This window comes from Schistocerca gregaria, chromosome 3 (assembly GCF_023897955.1).
Source record: "Schistocerca gregaria isolate iqSchGreg1 chromosome 3, iqSchGreg1.2, whole genome shotgun sequence".
NCBI lineage: Eukaryota > Metazoa > Arthropoda > Insecta > Orthoptera > Acrididae > Schistocerca > Schistocerca gregaria.
This window is the reverse complement of record NC_064922.1, coordinates 719937220-719953691: the sequence shown is the minus strand read 5'-3', so window position 1 is coordinate 719953691 and position 16472 is coordinate 719937220. Positions and strand designations below refer to the sequence as shown.

The 16472-nt window shown below is 41.8% G+C and overlaps 1 protein-coding gene across 1 annotated transcript in view; it reads right to left on the bottom strand.

Annotated features, from left to right (window-relative positions):
* LOC126355571 (beta-alanine transporter) overlaps positions 1–16472 on the bottom strand; it is a 1112053-nt gene that overhangs the window by 14995 nt on the left and 1080586 nt on the right. The window contains exons 10-11 of the mRNA XM_050005933.1: positions 14446–14624; positions 512–568 (exon numbers count right to left, since the gene is read on the bottom strand). Of these exons, the coding sequence (XP_049861890.1) occupies positions 512–568; positions 14446–14624 (236 nt within the window). The remainder of the gene's footprint in view (positions 1–511; positions 569–14445; positions 14625–16472) is intronic.

Sequence of the window (16472 nt, the reverse complement as noted above, 5' to 3'; positions counted from 1 at the left end):
GCGCAAACTGGGCGGAATGAATTTTCCAACAAAATAGCACATTAGAAGCAATTTTATTTTTCTTACGCATTGTAAGCACATCAATAATTTAAGTGCATAAAACAGTAGTTCATACATAGTTGACAGTAAGATAAAAAATTCTGAAGCATAAATTGACGAATAAAGTTGCATTAATAGCTTATTGTGATAAGAAGCGTTATCATTCTAACTAAACAGCGTTTTAAAGTTAAGTGGGTAAATTGTTCACATGAAAAAGATTCTATTTAACTCTCAACTTACTGATGATTTAGTTAGGAGAAACATGAGGCCCAATTGTGCACAATTTATGCGAAGTAAGTAAATATATACTATAAGCACAATGGTCCACATATGCACACGTTAACATAAATGTACTTAACAGTAACACATTTCAGAAAGTGTAATTGGGTCATCCTGTATGAAATTTTCTTTGTGAGAGCTGACCTTTAATAAAATGGAAACACAGTACATGTGATTCGTGTAGGCGATTTACCTTCTTAGTGGTGATTCTAAGGACGTTGGTTTATCTTCCATTGACACGTCTCCCACTCTGAAACAATTAAAAATAAAAGAGTCAGTTAAACGAAAACTGATGTTTAAACGGTAAAGTATTTTTTTTTATGGCAGATAACGAAATTCTTACTGCGTTCCAGATAATTGTGTACGTATCACGTTTCACTTAACGCATTGTCCTTTAATACTATTTACACTTGTGTAAGAGATAACAGTGCTTGTATACTATGTATGTACAAATTATGGCCCTGGGCCGTTTCTTTAATAACCAGTTATGTATGGACAGCTATGCTAATAATTTCCAGCCCCGGTCACCATCTGTTCACCGAAGTGCGCACATTGATCTCGTACTATCTTGTCAAGTTTCGACGAACAAACTGACCATTCATCATCCCCAAATCCATGCAAATAAACGGTTGCATCCATGCAATTACCAATAAGGGATTCCTGTAACATTACATTTGCGGGGAAACATTCATTGATATGGAGGTAGGCAATGTTACATAGTTAACTACAATGAAATTCACTGCTAAGTTCACAGCGATAAAATGCGGATTTGATCAGTCATCTGTAACTTTGTAGTTCCGTGGACAGAACAGACCTACGAATTTTTCACAAGGCTCTCAGTTGGTACCATGGGTTACTAATGACTCATGTTACAATAGAAGATCACATTGTGAATTTATCGTATTAATTTTATAACAATCATTTGATGCAATGTAGAATTTTTCCTTTTCTCATTTAGTTACATATTTTACTGAAGTCTCTTCATTTTACATGTAATATGAAAAGATGAAACAATTTTACTGTCCCTTTTCGTAACACAAGTACTTCAAACGCTTTAAATGCGGTGTGCGAAAAGATTTTATAAGAAGACAGGATAAAAGTAGAACATATATTGCTGATGTCACTGATGTGTATTGTCAACGGTAACGCTTAGTCCACTGTGAAAATTCTTTGTTTATGTTATTCATAGTTGTCACTGAATACGACAATTCGTATTTTCAAATATAAAATCAGAGAGATACATTTAGCCTGCAGTACTCTAATAGCTACTCCAGAGACCTTTAACAAGTAAGATTCACTTTTCTTTCTTACTTCTTCCACTCTGTGCCTTTCAGTATTAGATGCTGTTTCTCAGTTACGATTGTTCTCTGCCCGTCATTTTTCTTTGATGTTCGTAGCTTTTCATCATTTGTGTAAGTCCTTGACTGTATAGGATGTGTTTCATTTCGAGTAACTGCTCGTTAGCAAGGGTCTTGAGAAGGAGAAGCCGCATCTAGACATAAAGCATCTCTCCTATAGCAAGACCGTTTCACAAAAGCAACTTAAAAGACGAAAGTAAAGAGAAATTTCTACAGAAAAGCTATGTAAGTAGAATATCAGCCGGAGCTTCCAAGACATTGTGGACTGCATTTCCTTGACAGTTACTAGCATTCAAAGTCCACCTTCTGTGGTACGAATGTTTCCAGATCTTAATTCCCATGCCCGATAGCAAAATCAGTTTTCCGTAGGTTTGCCTTTGCCTGTTTGTTCATTGATTGCTGCTGTAGACAGACTCCGATATTGAGACTACCTATACAGTAATTAAAAAAAAAACGGATCGTCCAGAAGACGTCGTCAGATGTCATACTGACCTCGTACAAATGCATAATAAGAAATTAGAGTTCCAGTTCTAGGTGCCATGTGGAACTGCCACCAGGCTGCCTTCGCGTTAAGGGTTATTTTCTCACCTTACAGGTTGGATCAAGGGGGTAAATATCCTCACTGTGAAGTCACGGAAATGCCACGAATACATGTGAAGCAGCATTGTCAGTACCCAACAGAGTTTTAAAGAGACTTCATAACGAGTCTGCATTTTGTGGGCTGGTGGAGTCACCCAATACTTATATTTATAGGTGATTCTGAAGTACATTAACCCGATGTCTGGCTGCACACAGACACGAGAGCAGGCACGCTCGTCGCCAGGGTATCTGTGGATCGGTCCACGTTTGCCAACCAGAAGGTAGTGTCACCATATTGTGCATGAAGCATATCATATTATGTTCAAATCAGCATCTACTATTAGAGACAAGTAATGGACTCCCCTGCAAAATTCTGTCTTATTGAGCGATATGCACATTTTCACGCTCCTTGCATGTTATTTTATATACACCATTTTGTCCCAACGATGGTGTTTGCTTTTTCGACTGAATGAAAATTTTTAACATTCTGTTCGTGTTATAAAATACTTTCGGGTTTGACTTCAGGTCACGGCTGATATTACCTGAGGAAACTCTGGTGGGACCACGTTAGGTCGAGAACATCCAGCATTCTCTTGAGTTACCTCTCCGGCGCTAATTTTTAACAGGATAATACATAAATGTCTGTGTACTACCTGTTTGTGAAAGTACTCCCATGGCCAGCAAGATCCCCATTTCTGTCCGAGATAGAGTATGTATGCAACCTGCGCGGAAATCGACTCCTTCCCACTGCCGTTACCCATGCCATCATGGACCATATACTACAGTCGAGGGTCAGATACCATTGTAAGACGATACAATAGCTTTATGACACAATTTCCGACCGAACTGATGCATACATCCAGGCCATTGTGGTTGCAACATCACAGTAATATTTGCGGTCAGATTGTTATCTTCTTCGTAAATTTTACTCGAATTTGTAAACACAGAAATAAGATCATGTGCTCTCACAACCCGAGAAGTTTCGAATAGCATCCTCCCCCTCTTCAGGGAGCTTCACTTTCTTTTCAGCCAGTGTATTTACTCGTTCCGACAGGCAGTGGTGCCACATAAGTGCAGCAGACAACGCAACAGGGCGCTGACAAGCTGACCTCTGCCACTTAACGTGTCTAGCCATCCTGATTTAGGTTTTCTGTGATTTCCCTAAATCGTTTCAGGCAAATGCCGGGATGGTTCCTTTGAAAGAGCACTGCCGATTTCCTTCCCAATCCTTCCCTAACCCGAGCTTGCGCTCCGTCTCTAATGACCTCGTTGTCGACGGGACGTTAAACACTAACCACCACCACCACTTAACGTCACGTGACTGGTCTCGTGGTTTCTGTTGCGGGATAAAACTGCCCACTCAGCAAAAAGCTACTCCTATTTACGTATTCAGTATACTTGCTCACAAGATACGTGCTGACGGTCCTCTTGCGGATGGCCTATATTGTGATCTTATACTGTGTTTATTGTTACACCGGAACTAAATGCAATCTATAAAACTGGAAACTGAGAGATAGAAAAGAAAAATATGAAATAAAATCGTTTTGAGAATATGGTGCGCAGGATTAAATTAAGCAAGCGAAGGTAAAAGAAAGGAATAAAAGATATATTTAAAAAATAAATCAAATCTACAAGATGATGTACATAAACAGTAAAGAACAGTTTTCAAGAAATTAACCTGGAAGGCTCACTAGAAGGCATACTCCAAGTTTGTATGTGAGGTGGAGCATGACGTACATGAGACTGATATTAAGCACATAAACCAGAAGAGATACTGAAAAAATAACCCTAGTAAGTGAACAGCTGTGGGTAAACATTATGAACAGTAGTTCTATAATTAGAAGGTGATTGAAACAGAAATAGCTGTCTCTCTTCGATATAAAGGCCCAGAAGCAGATCCCATAATATTACAAGAATTATATACAATATTCAAGACTGTAAAAATTAGGAAGGGTTTAGAATTAGATGGAGTGAATATGGAAATTATCAAAAACAGTGATATAATAAGCAACTTATGAATTTCATATCTACTCATTAAAAGCAGGCAAAACTAACAAATACCACTCTCTTGGGAAATAACTAAGAATGATCTACTCGAAATAAGGGAGTGCAGAAATTGTGAAATTTGAAGAAGTATTAATTTCATGAATAGAAGATATGAAAGCTGGGCTAAGATAATAAATAACAGGTTAAAAACTATGCAAAATTTCTACTAGAGTGAGAGCAAAATAGATTTAGGTAAGGGAGATCCTGCACCGTTAATGCCTTCACATTAGATAAATAGTAGAACAAAGGAGACAGAATTTGGAAATACATCTCGCTTTTATAGGTTTTGACACTGCATTTAAAGCGCTAAATAAAATTAAATTGTAGCAGATACTATGAAATGAGTGCTAGCCACAACACCTAATTTCGGTAATAAGTGGTCTCCATAGAAATATTAATTTTATAAAAGACATGGGAATTAAAAGAATTGAAAGGGTTCAAGCAAATAAAGGACTGTGACAATGCTTTAGGTTGTCACTCACTGTTTGAAATACATATATTAACGACATCTCAAAGTAAAGGAAATTGCAAGTAGATATGGGAATTACAAGGGGAGTGCTGAAACTTAATGTGTCCTAAATTTTCAAGTCAAAACTTTTAAAGCTTTTTAAATCAAACACACAACAAATCCGGTGGCATTACTTTTCACCGTGCCCTTGTAAATTCACTAACAGTTTCTATTCGGACACCCTTGTGTTTGTAGGCTATCAAATAATAATTTAACTAAATATAACATAGTTACTGAAGTCCAAGTCTCTTTTAACTAATAATATACGTCAGTCCAGTAATTTGAAACTGTCAGTCAATGAAACAAAAACTGTGGCCTTTAGAGGAAACCATCCGGTCAGATATAAGATCGTGCTAGGAAACATTGCAAGAGAAATACCGAATTTTAAATAACTTGAGAGCGACAAGATTTTATAATTTTTTTACCATTTATAATTTATTGACCAAAAAGTAAGCAAATTTCAAATTGTATGTGGTACCATTCAGAGAACGTTTAAGAATAAAGTTAGGGAAGAAACGGAAGTAAAATTTTATATAGTATTGTCTTTACCGAGATTGCTTTATGGCAGCGAAGCCTTGACCCCGGCTCGAAAGCGACTGAGTAAAATTATCGCGGAGGTTTTAGCATTCCCTGAGGATCTGGATCTCACCAACGGCTCATCGGCAATGGCAATGGATACGAATACTTAACCTGTGGCAGTAAGTTATACTGAGGCATAACCGCCTCCTTGGTCAGTAAGTGCCTCCCCCAGAAAGAATCATCACACAGTGAAACTATGGTGGTTTTTTCTCCCACCTGAGTGAGTTACAACTTAGAGACATAACACCCGCCTTTTGCATCGCCCTTCAGCAAATCTGGTTTCCTACAATACGGACCCACACACTTCTTGGCTATTGGAGGTGATGCACCTGACTGTCAGGTGAAATTTGTATCTTTGTACTTACCTCTGTCTGTAGTGAACCTGTGCCTCTTGATCCACCTGTAGAAGCTGTGGCAGTCAGGGTGAAGACGATACAGGCAATTACAATCTGTAATATCTACCTCATTCGAGGTGGTGACACCCCGTACCATGTATTGGCTGCCTTCATTTCGCTACTCCACCCACCTTTTCTACGTCTGGGTGATTTTAATGCCCATAACTCTTTGTGTCCCCCCAGGAACCATGGACCTTACCGTTTGTATGGAGGCAGATTCAGTTTCAGAAGGATGTAAGCTGTAGTAGGTGAAGAAGCTTGCTCAGGATAGAGTAGCATGGTGAGCTGCATCAAACCAGTCTCAGGACTGAAGAGCACAATAACAACAACAACTCTTTGTGTGGTGGACCAAGTTTACTGGCTGTTGTAGAGATGTTGAGCACCTACAATCTCAACTCGACCTTTGCCTCCTCAAAAATGGTGACCCTATACATTTCAGTGAGATGTGTGGGACATGGTGAGCTATTGACCTCTCAATCTGCGGTCCTGACATTCTCCCGTTTCTACACTGGCGAGCTCATGACTTGTGTAGTAGTGATCGCTTTCCTCTCTTTCTATCACTACCACAGCGTCAATCGTCTTGATGCTGGCCCAGCTGGCCTCTTCCCAGGAATTAATGGGAGACTTTCACCTCCGCTACCATAACTGAATCTCCGTTTCATTCCACCGTCGGTGAGCTGATCCATATCATCACTGACAAATTTGCGGCCACAGCTGAATCGGGAGTCCCTTGTTCCTCCAACTGCACCCAGCGAAAGTCAGTGCCTCGGTGGTCTCCAGAAATTAATGCGGCCATTAGAGACCATAGGCGAGCGCTCCAGTGTCATAAGTGCTACCCCTCCGTGGAGAAGTTCATGCCTTCAAAAGGCTCAATGCCCAGGTCTGCCTGCTCAACAAACGACGAAAGGGGGGGGGGGGCGGGGAGGATGTAAGGAAAACTATGTCTCCACCATTGGTACACAAACCTCCCCTTCCCAGGATCTGACCAAGGTCTACCGACTTTGCAGCTAGCAGACACCTGCAGATGTACCTGCAACTTCCACAAATGGAGCCATGTCTGCAGATACAGACTTAACCACAGAGCATCATTATGTTTGCAGTTCTGTGACTGAGAATTACCACATCACCTTTCATCTCTTCAAACAGCAGATGCAACGACAAACCTCTCTTTAGCTCCACACCACCATTAGCCATATAATGATCCCTTCAGTGAGTAGGAATTTTACAGTGCCCTTAACGACAGTACTAAGACATGCCCTGGCCCAGACCGCATCCATTCTCAAATGTTTAAACATTTGTCAGCCGATATCCAGCGCCACCTCCTTGCCATCTTCAATTGCATCTGGAACGACTGCGAATTCCCGTCGTAATAGTGGGAAGTATCATAGTACCAGTGCTAAAGCCTGGTAAGAACCATTTAGATCTTAATAAGGGGTGGAGACGTCTTCTCAATAGCACATTGCAAGGTATCCCATATATGCTGAACAATGTTTATGTCTGGTAGATTGGTGGCCTGCTAAAGTGTTTAAAGTCAAAAAAGTGTTTCCGCAGCCACTCTGTAGCCTTTCTGTACATATGGGGTGTCGTATTGTCCTATTGAAATTTCCGAAGTCCACCGGAATGCGCAATGAACATAAATGGAGGCAGGTGATTAGACAGGATGCTTACGTGAGTGGCACCTACCAAAGTCACAGCTGGTCTTATAATGGGTCCCATGTCACTCCACCTGCACAGCCGGCCGCTATTTATTTTTTTTATTTTTTTATTTTATTTTTATTTTATTTTTTATTTATTTATTTATTTATTTATTTTTTTTGTCAGCAGACTACTGACTGGTTTGATGCGGCCCGCCACGAATTCCTTTCCTGTGCTAACCTCTTAATCTCAGAGTAGCACCTGCAACCTACGTCCTCAATTATTTGCTTGACGTATTACAATCTCTGTCTTCCTCTAGAATTTTTGCTCTCTACAGCTCCCTCTAGTACAATGGAAGTCATTCCCTTATATATTAGCAGATGTCCTATCATCCTGTCCCTTCTCCTTATCAGTGTTTTCCACAAATTCCTTTCCTTTCCGATTCTGCGTAGAACCTCCTCATTCCTTACCTTATCAGTCCACCTAATTTTCAACATTCGTCTATAGCACCACATCTCAAATGCTTCGATTCTCTTCTGTTCCGGTTTTCCCACAGTCCATGTTTCACTACCGTACAATGCTGTACTCCAGACATACATCCTCAGAAGTTTCTTCCTCAAATTAAGGCCGGTATTTGATATTGGTAGGCTTCTCTTGGCCAGAAATGCCTCTTTTGCCATAGCGAGTCTGCTTTTGACGTCCTCCTTGTTCCGTCGGTCATTGGTTATTTTACTGCCTAGTTAGCAGAATTGACTTCGTGACCCTCAATCCTGATGTTAAGTTGCTCGCTGCTCTCATTTCTACTACTTCCCATTACCTTCGTCTTTCTCCGATTTACTCTCAAACCATACTGTGTACTCATTAGACTGTTCATTCACTCAGAATAGCAATGTCATCACCGAATCGTATCATTGATGTCCTTTCACCTTGTATTTTAATTCCACTCCTGAACCTTTCTTTTACTTCCATCATTGCTTCCTCGATGTACAGATTGAAGAGTTGGGGCGAAAGGCTACAGCCTTGTATTACTCCCTTCTTAATACGAGCACTTCGTTCTTGATCGTCCACTCTTATTATTCCCTTTTGGTTGTTGTACATATTGTATATGACCCGTCTCTCCCTATAGCTTACCCCTACCTTTTCCAGAATCTTGAACAGCTTGCACCATTTTATATTGTCGAACGCTTTTTCCAGGTCGACAAATCCTAAGAACGGGTCTTGATTTTTCTTTAGCCTTGCTTTTATTAGTCGTAACGTCAGAATTGCCTCTCTCGTGCCTTTACTTTTCCTAAAGCCAAACTGATCGTCGCCTAGCGCATTCTCAATTTTCTTTTCCATTCTTCTGTATATTATTCTTGTAAGCAGCTTCGATGCATGAGCTGTTAAGCTGATTGTGCGATAAATCTCGCACTTGTCAGCTCTTCCCGTCTTCGGAATTGTGTGGATGACGCTTTTCCGAAAGTCAGATGGCATGTCGCCAGACTCATATATTCTACACACCAACGTGAATAGTCGTTTTGTTGCCACTTCCCCTAATGGTTTTAGGAATTCTGATGGAATGTTATCTATCCATTCTGCTTTATTTGACCGTAAGTCCTCCAAAGCTCTTTTAAATTCCGATTCTAATACTGGATCCCTATCTCTTCTAAATCGACTCCTGTTTCTTCTTCTATCACATCAGACAAATCTTCACCCTCATAGAGGCTTTCAATGTATTCTTTCCACCTATCTGCTCTCTCCTCTGCATTTAACAGTGGAATTCCCGTTGCACTCTTAATGTTACCACCGTTGCTTTTAATGTCACCAAAGGTTGTTTTGACTTTCCTGTATGCTGAGTCTGTCCTTCCGACAATCATATCTTTTTCGATGTCTTCACCTTTTTCCTGCAGCCATTTCGTCTTAGCTTCCCTGCACTTCCAATTTATTTCATTCCTCAGCGACTTGTATTTCTGTATTCCTGATTTTCCCGGAACATGTTTGTACTTCCTCCTTTCACCAATCAACTGAAGTATTTCTTCTGTTACCCATGGTTTCTTCGCAGCTACCATCTTTGTACCATTGTTTTCCTTCCCAACTTCTGTGATGGCCCTTTTTAGAGACGTCCATTCCTCTTCAACTGTGTTGCCTACTGCGCTATTCCTTATTGATGTATCTATAGCGTTAGAGAACTTAAAACGTATCTCATCATTCCTTAGAACTTCCGTATCCCACTTCTTAGCGTATTGATTCTTCCTGACTAATGTCTTGAACTTCAGCCTACTCTTCATCACTACTATATTGTGATCTGAGTCTATATCTGCTCCTGGGTACGCCTTACAATCCGGTATCTGATTTCGGAATCCCTGTCTGACCATGATGTCATCTAATTGAAATCTTCCCGTATCTCCCGGCCTTTTCCAAGTATACCTCCTCCTCTTGTGATTCTTGAACAGGGTATTCGCTATTACTAGCTGAAACTTGTTACAGAACTCAATTAGTGTTTCTCCTCATTCATTCCTTGTCCCAAGCCCATATTCTCTAGTAACCTTTTCTTCTACTCCTTCCCCTACAACTGCATTCCATTCGCCCATAACTATTAGATTTTCGTCCCCCTTTACATACTGCATTATCCTTTCAATATCCTCATACACTTTCTCTATCTGTTCATATTCAGCTTGCGACGTCGGCATGTATACCTGAACTATCGTTGTCGGTGTTGGTCAGCTGTCGATTCTGATTAGAACAACCCGGTCACTGAACTGTTCACAGTAACACACCCTCTGCCCTACCTTCCTATTCATAACGAATCCTACACCTGTTATACCATTTTCTGCTGCTGTTGATATTATCCGATACTCATCTGACCAGAAATCCTTGTCTTCCTTCCACTTCACTTCACTGACCCCCACTATACCTTGATTCAGCCTTTGCATTTGCCTTTTAAGATATTCTAGTTTCCCTACCACGTTCAGGCTTCTGACATTCCACGCCCCGACTCGTAGAACATTATCCTTTCGTTGATTATTCAATCTTTTTCTCATGGTAACCTCCCCCTTGGCAGTCCCCTCCCGAAGATCCGAATGGGGGACTATTCCGGAATCTTTTGCCAATGGAGAGATCATCATGACACTTCTTCAGCTACAGGCCACATGTCCTGTGGATACACGATACGTGTCTTTAATGCAGTGGTTTCCATTGCCTTCTGCATCCTCCTGTCATTGATCATTGCTGATTGTTCCGGTTTTAGGGCAATTTCTCACCCCTAGGACAAGAGAGTGCCCTGAACCTCTATCTGCTCCTCCGCCCTCTTTGACAAGGCCGTTGGCAGAATGAGGCTGACCTCTTATGCCGGAAGTCTTCGGCCGCCAATGCTGAGTTTTTATCAAAATTTAGGCAGTGGCAGGGATCGAACCCGGGACCGAATAAAATTTGATTATGAATCAAAGACACTACTTCTAGACCCGTTATGGCCGATCGGTTATAGGCGCTTCAGTCTGGAACCGCACGACCGCTACGGTCGCAGGTTCGATTCCTGCCTCGGGGATGGATGTTTGTGATGTCGTTGGTTAGGCTCCACCAACCTGACCAGTCCCCTTCTGTCATGCAGACCTATGGATTCGTGAGGCTATTAGTGTACCCGTACACGTCCATCAGCTCGCTACAATTTCAAACGAGACTCATCTGCCCGGCAACAAGTTTCCAGTCATCAACAGCACGATGTCGGTGTTGAAGGGGCTAGGCGAGCCGTAGAGCTTTGTGTCGTGCAGTAACCAAGGGTGCAAGAGTGGACCTTCAGATCCGAAAGCCATATCGATGATTTTTCGTTGAATGGTTCACAAGCTGACATTTGTTGATGGCTCAGCAGTGAGATCTGCAGAAATTTGCGGGAGGGCTGCACTTCTGTCACATTGAAGGACACTCTTCAGTCGCCGTTGGTCCCTTTCTTGCAGGATGTTTTTCCGGCCGCAGTGACGTCGGAGATTTGATGTATTACCGGATTCCTGATGTTCATGATACAATCGTGAAATGGTCGTGCATGTACTGGTGAGAGTAGCTGAATGTATCAGGGGCAATCAAAAAGTATCTATTCGAGGGAGTTACTGTAGCGTACATGCAAAGTAACTCGACCTTAGTGCGTGTACATAAGCAATGACATGTAGGCGAGGGATTATTGTGGCATTTGTTTCCTTTTGACGTGCTTGCGGTAAATACTCAAGAGTGAACTATGGCAACGTAATGACCAAGTGCGTCCCAAAAGAAACAACGAACTGTTATTCCTTTCTAGTCTGGCGAAGGCCGAACACCAGTAGATATTCATGACGGAGAATAAAGGCTGTCTCTGTGATGAACGCTTGTCTAAAACCACTGTTCCGGAGTGGTACGGCAATTCGTGTGTTGCTGCTTCCCAATAATGCACATCCCCATATGGCAAATATCGTAACGAACAAGTTACGCCAAATCGAGTGGGAGACATACGAGCGCCGCCCGATAGTCCTCATCTCTCCCCATGTGATTATCACGCCTTTAGTCACTTAAAAAAGACTGAAGGGCCGATAATTCCGGTCGTGAGGAGAATAATTATGCAACAGGCAGTTGGGACTTCTTAATACAGCACGGCAGGATCTTTTCTTAAGACGGGTGTCTTCAAACTGGTGCGTTGGTGGGGTGACTGCGTCGATACTCATGGCAATTCTGCTCATTGGCATACCGATTGTGGACTGTACTGCCTTCGAAAGGCAACTTTATGATCGCCTGTTGCATTTACTTCTACAATGTTGTCACAAGGATACCTTGTGGTATGAACCCGTTATTATTTCATTGCTTCCCGGAATAATCGGAACACAAGTCTTCATCAATTCTGGAATTCATACCTTGGTAAGAGGGTCTGCCGTCTATAGCTATTTGACCAGTTTTTATTTTATTCGCTACTGTCGACAGATTCGAACGCAGCCACATTATTGATACTAAAAAGTGATTTACATCGTTTGTTTTTTCGTCTCGAACGCACTGTTGTTGCGATATGATTCAAACGATTCAGGCTGCATAGAAGAAAAAAAAAGTGAAAAGATTTAGCTAATTTCGATACTACCTTCCTCACCATTGCTTCACTCGTGTATGTGCTCGACACACACTCACTGAACACACCACCTGCCATCCCTCTATGTGTCAACATATTCTTCCCTCTGTCCACCTCATTCTCCCACATTTACCTGTGTATCTCCTCCTCGTCAATCTCTCACTCTCCTAATTCCCTCCTTCCCCTCTGTTTGTAAATATACTCTAAATCCTGCCACTAACCATATCTTCAACCCCCCCTTCTCTCCTTCAGTTTACATCTGCCCCACCTCTGTCCATGTCACAACCGATCGCCAGCAACGCTCATTGGCACGTGGAGCTCCTGCAGTACAGCTCAGTAAAGTAGGCCAATACACCTCCTACAAGATGCCTGTCGTACAAGGGAGTCTACGTCAAAATATTTGCCACTGAAGTTCAAGCTGTAATGCGGAGCAGGTAGATAAAGCTGCCCGATACTATTCCAAAACAACATGTGTATCATGCAGTGCAGCCTATCCGCTCGATTCCTGTTGGCCTATTGGCTAGGAGGTTATAAAGCCAGCTGCGCTGATATTCTGTAGATCTGCTTTTTCTGTGCCAAATTTGCTTCAAATTGATACGGAAGTTCAGAAGAAGGTCTCTACATTATATATATATATATATGGGAAAGGAGTGAGACAGGGTTGTAGTGTCTCCCCGATGTTATTCAATCTGTATATTGAGCAAGCAGTAAAGGAAACAAAAGAAAAATTCGGAGTAGGTATTAAAATTCATGGAGAAGAAGTAAAAACTTTGAGGTTCGCCGATGACATTGTAATTCTGTCAGAGACGGCAGAGGACTTGGAAGAGCAGTTGAACGGAATGGACAGTGTCTTGAAAGGAGGATATAAGATGAACATCAACAAAAGCAAAACAAGGATAATGGAATGTAGTCAAATTGTATCGGGTGATGCTGAGGGAATTAGATTAGGAAATGAAACACTTAAAGTAGTAAAGGAGTTTTGCTATTTAGGAAGTAAAATAACTGATGATGGTCGAAGTAGAGAGGATATAAAATGTAGACTGGCAATGGCAGAGAAAGCGTTTCTGAAGAAGATAAATTTGTTAACATCAAATATAGATTTATGTACCAGGAAGTCGTTTCCGAAAGTATTTGTTTGGAGTGTAGCCATGTATGGAAATGAAACATGGACGATTACTAGTTTGGACAAGAAGAGAATAGAAGCTTTCGAAATGTGGTGCTACAGAAGAATGCTGAAGATTGGGTGAGTAGATCACGTAACTAATGAGGAGGTATTGAATAGGATTGGGGAGAAGAGAAGTTTGTGGCACAACTTGACTAGAAGAAGGGATCGGTTGGTAGGACATATTTTGAGGCATCAAGGGACCACAAATTTAACATTGGAGGGCAGCGTGGAGGGTAAAAATTGTAGAGGGAGACCAAGAGATGAATACACTAAGCAGATTCAGAAGGATGTAGGTTGCAGTAGGTACTGGGAGATGAAGAGGCTCGCACAGGATAGAGTAGCATGGAGAGCTGCATCAAACCAGTCTTAGGACTGAAGGTAACAATATATATATATATATATATATATATATATATATATATATATATATATATATATATATATATATAAAAGAGTTATCAGTTAACCTAAGGTGGGTACGTTGTGTGCTCTGTCTACCAATAAATCATCTAAATGTATTCTGAATGACATTGTGTTAATTCGCAAACAGCATAGCATGAGTTAGAGATTGTGGACCAGCCCAGAAATTGCCAAAAACAGCGATGAAACATTCTGAAATCTACAACTGGAACGGCTGGTGTACAAGAATAACGGTGTAAAATAAGCCAGATGGATTCGAGCCAGCTATGGCGGTGTGAAAGTTACACGAACAGGTCAGCGTAGGGCACACGCTATCAGGCAAATCACTCAGATCGGAATGAAGGACTGACGCGGACGGAGCGCACCGCGATGGACTGGATACCTACCTGGGCGGACAGCAGCGGATGAAGTCCCTCCAGCTCCAGTCGCGGCCGAAGGCCTCACCGTCGTCCAGCGTCTGCGGAAGACCGCGGTGCAGCGTCTCCGGTAGCAGCAGGCTGCACGCGCTGCCCGCCACCAGTAGCGCCCCCATCGTCATCAGCGGCAGCACCAGCATCTCCTCGCCCTGTGACGTCACACACTGCATACAGTCCCGTACATCAGTGTCAGTGGAACGTAATTATCTAGCAACAATCACACCTTACACTAATCAACAACGCCCCAGTTGGCATCGAGTTAGCACCGAAATGATTCTGAAGCCGACCAAACACGGTGTCACTGATACGGGAAGCAACGGAAAAGCGATCGTAAAAGGCAACCGATTGCCGAATTCTTGGTAATGCAGTTGCACACCTGGCGCTACTCTGAAGTGAGGAACCGCGCTTACCGTGTGCCACCGTACAGATAAGAAAATATTGTTTGTGGCACCCGCGTATCTTTCTGTCACACTCGAGTTGTCGAGTGGAGATTCATCCCTAGCCATACACATGGTGCTATGTTTTCATTACGTAAGTATGATAAAACGAAGAGAGTTCTGGATTCATCCATGCAACAAGACAAACATGAACTGTAGGCTGTTTGTAGCCGCCGAGGAACTGCAACACTCAGTATAGAAATTCAACGCTTTTCTTATAATGAGTAAACATTGCTGCTGTGATTCGGTTTCTCCCGTCATAACAATACGAACATTAAAGAATGTGTCTGTGTGGAGGTAGATATTAATCCCTTTGAGGTCCGAAAGTGTTGATTACTTTTATACATGCGGCAAATATACATTGAAAATTGTAAAAGAAATAAACTTGCCAATGAGCACATCATTAAATAATATTTAGATTAAAGTACATTGATTGTCGTCTTTCGCAAACCTATTTCGGAACTAACTTTCAGTATCTGGGTGATTCGTAAGGTCGTCCATTGATTGCTGGCCAACTACTTGCAGAACTATTTTGTAAAACTGATCGGAAGCACTATTACCTTGAAGGCTGTTCTCAGCATCTCGCACTTCACACTACTGATTCCCCGACAAATCCCTGCAGCAGTAGCCTCGGACCTTTTAGTTGTATAAACTAGCATGTTTTACCACTGCCTGTTCGGAGCCAATGTTCTCAATCTTCTCGTTCATCTTCAAATCAAATCACTATAGAACTCCGTTCGAGGACAAGACCCAACTCAGATCACGCTGCAAGGTGGATGCCGAGTGGTTGGTAACTCGCTGCGAGCGATTTGGTGGTGGTTCGAGTCACTCTGCGGTCGCGCCGTCTGCGAATCCGTAGTTAAATACATGGGATGTGATTCGCACTCGACCGGTTACCGATTCACGTCGGCAACGGACTTCATTTGAGTGGTACCGTGAGCGAGCGGAGAACCTAAGCTGTAAGCGACATGTTTATCTTTTTAAATAAGGTATACATTATATTTTTGTGTATAGTAATATACTGATCGTCATCTATGGAGACCGCTCTGCCGGTAGAACGTAAGTTGAACCATCGAATTTGGATACAGTACATATTGGACTGGTAAGAATGAACCACCCAGACTAATTTCAGGCACTACTGCCTATAAATGTGTAAGTGCATTATTTGAATGCACAGTCGCCTCTGTATGCTTTTTCCCATTCTGTGGAAGGGTCATTTTACCTCGTATACCTTTTCCAATTTTAGGCTGACTATAACTGGAAGATTCACGTATATTAGCAGTCTAATGTTTTACCTTTGAAATAAATATTTGATCACTTCAGTATGAGTCACTTCATATTCAGAAGATTCCCGGTTAAAAAGATTAATATTTTTGCTGACGGAATTTTATGCGAATTTTTTAAGCCGTAATCCAACTATGAGAAACTGTAAATTCCAATGAGCTTATATTTTTCACACTGTATATGGCCCGCTGTTAGTTTCAATCCAGCCCGCGGAAGAGTTTTGTGGGAGAGAGCGTTTTGGCTTCACCAGGGATGCATTTTTTGGATGTTGCCGCG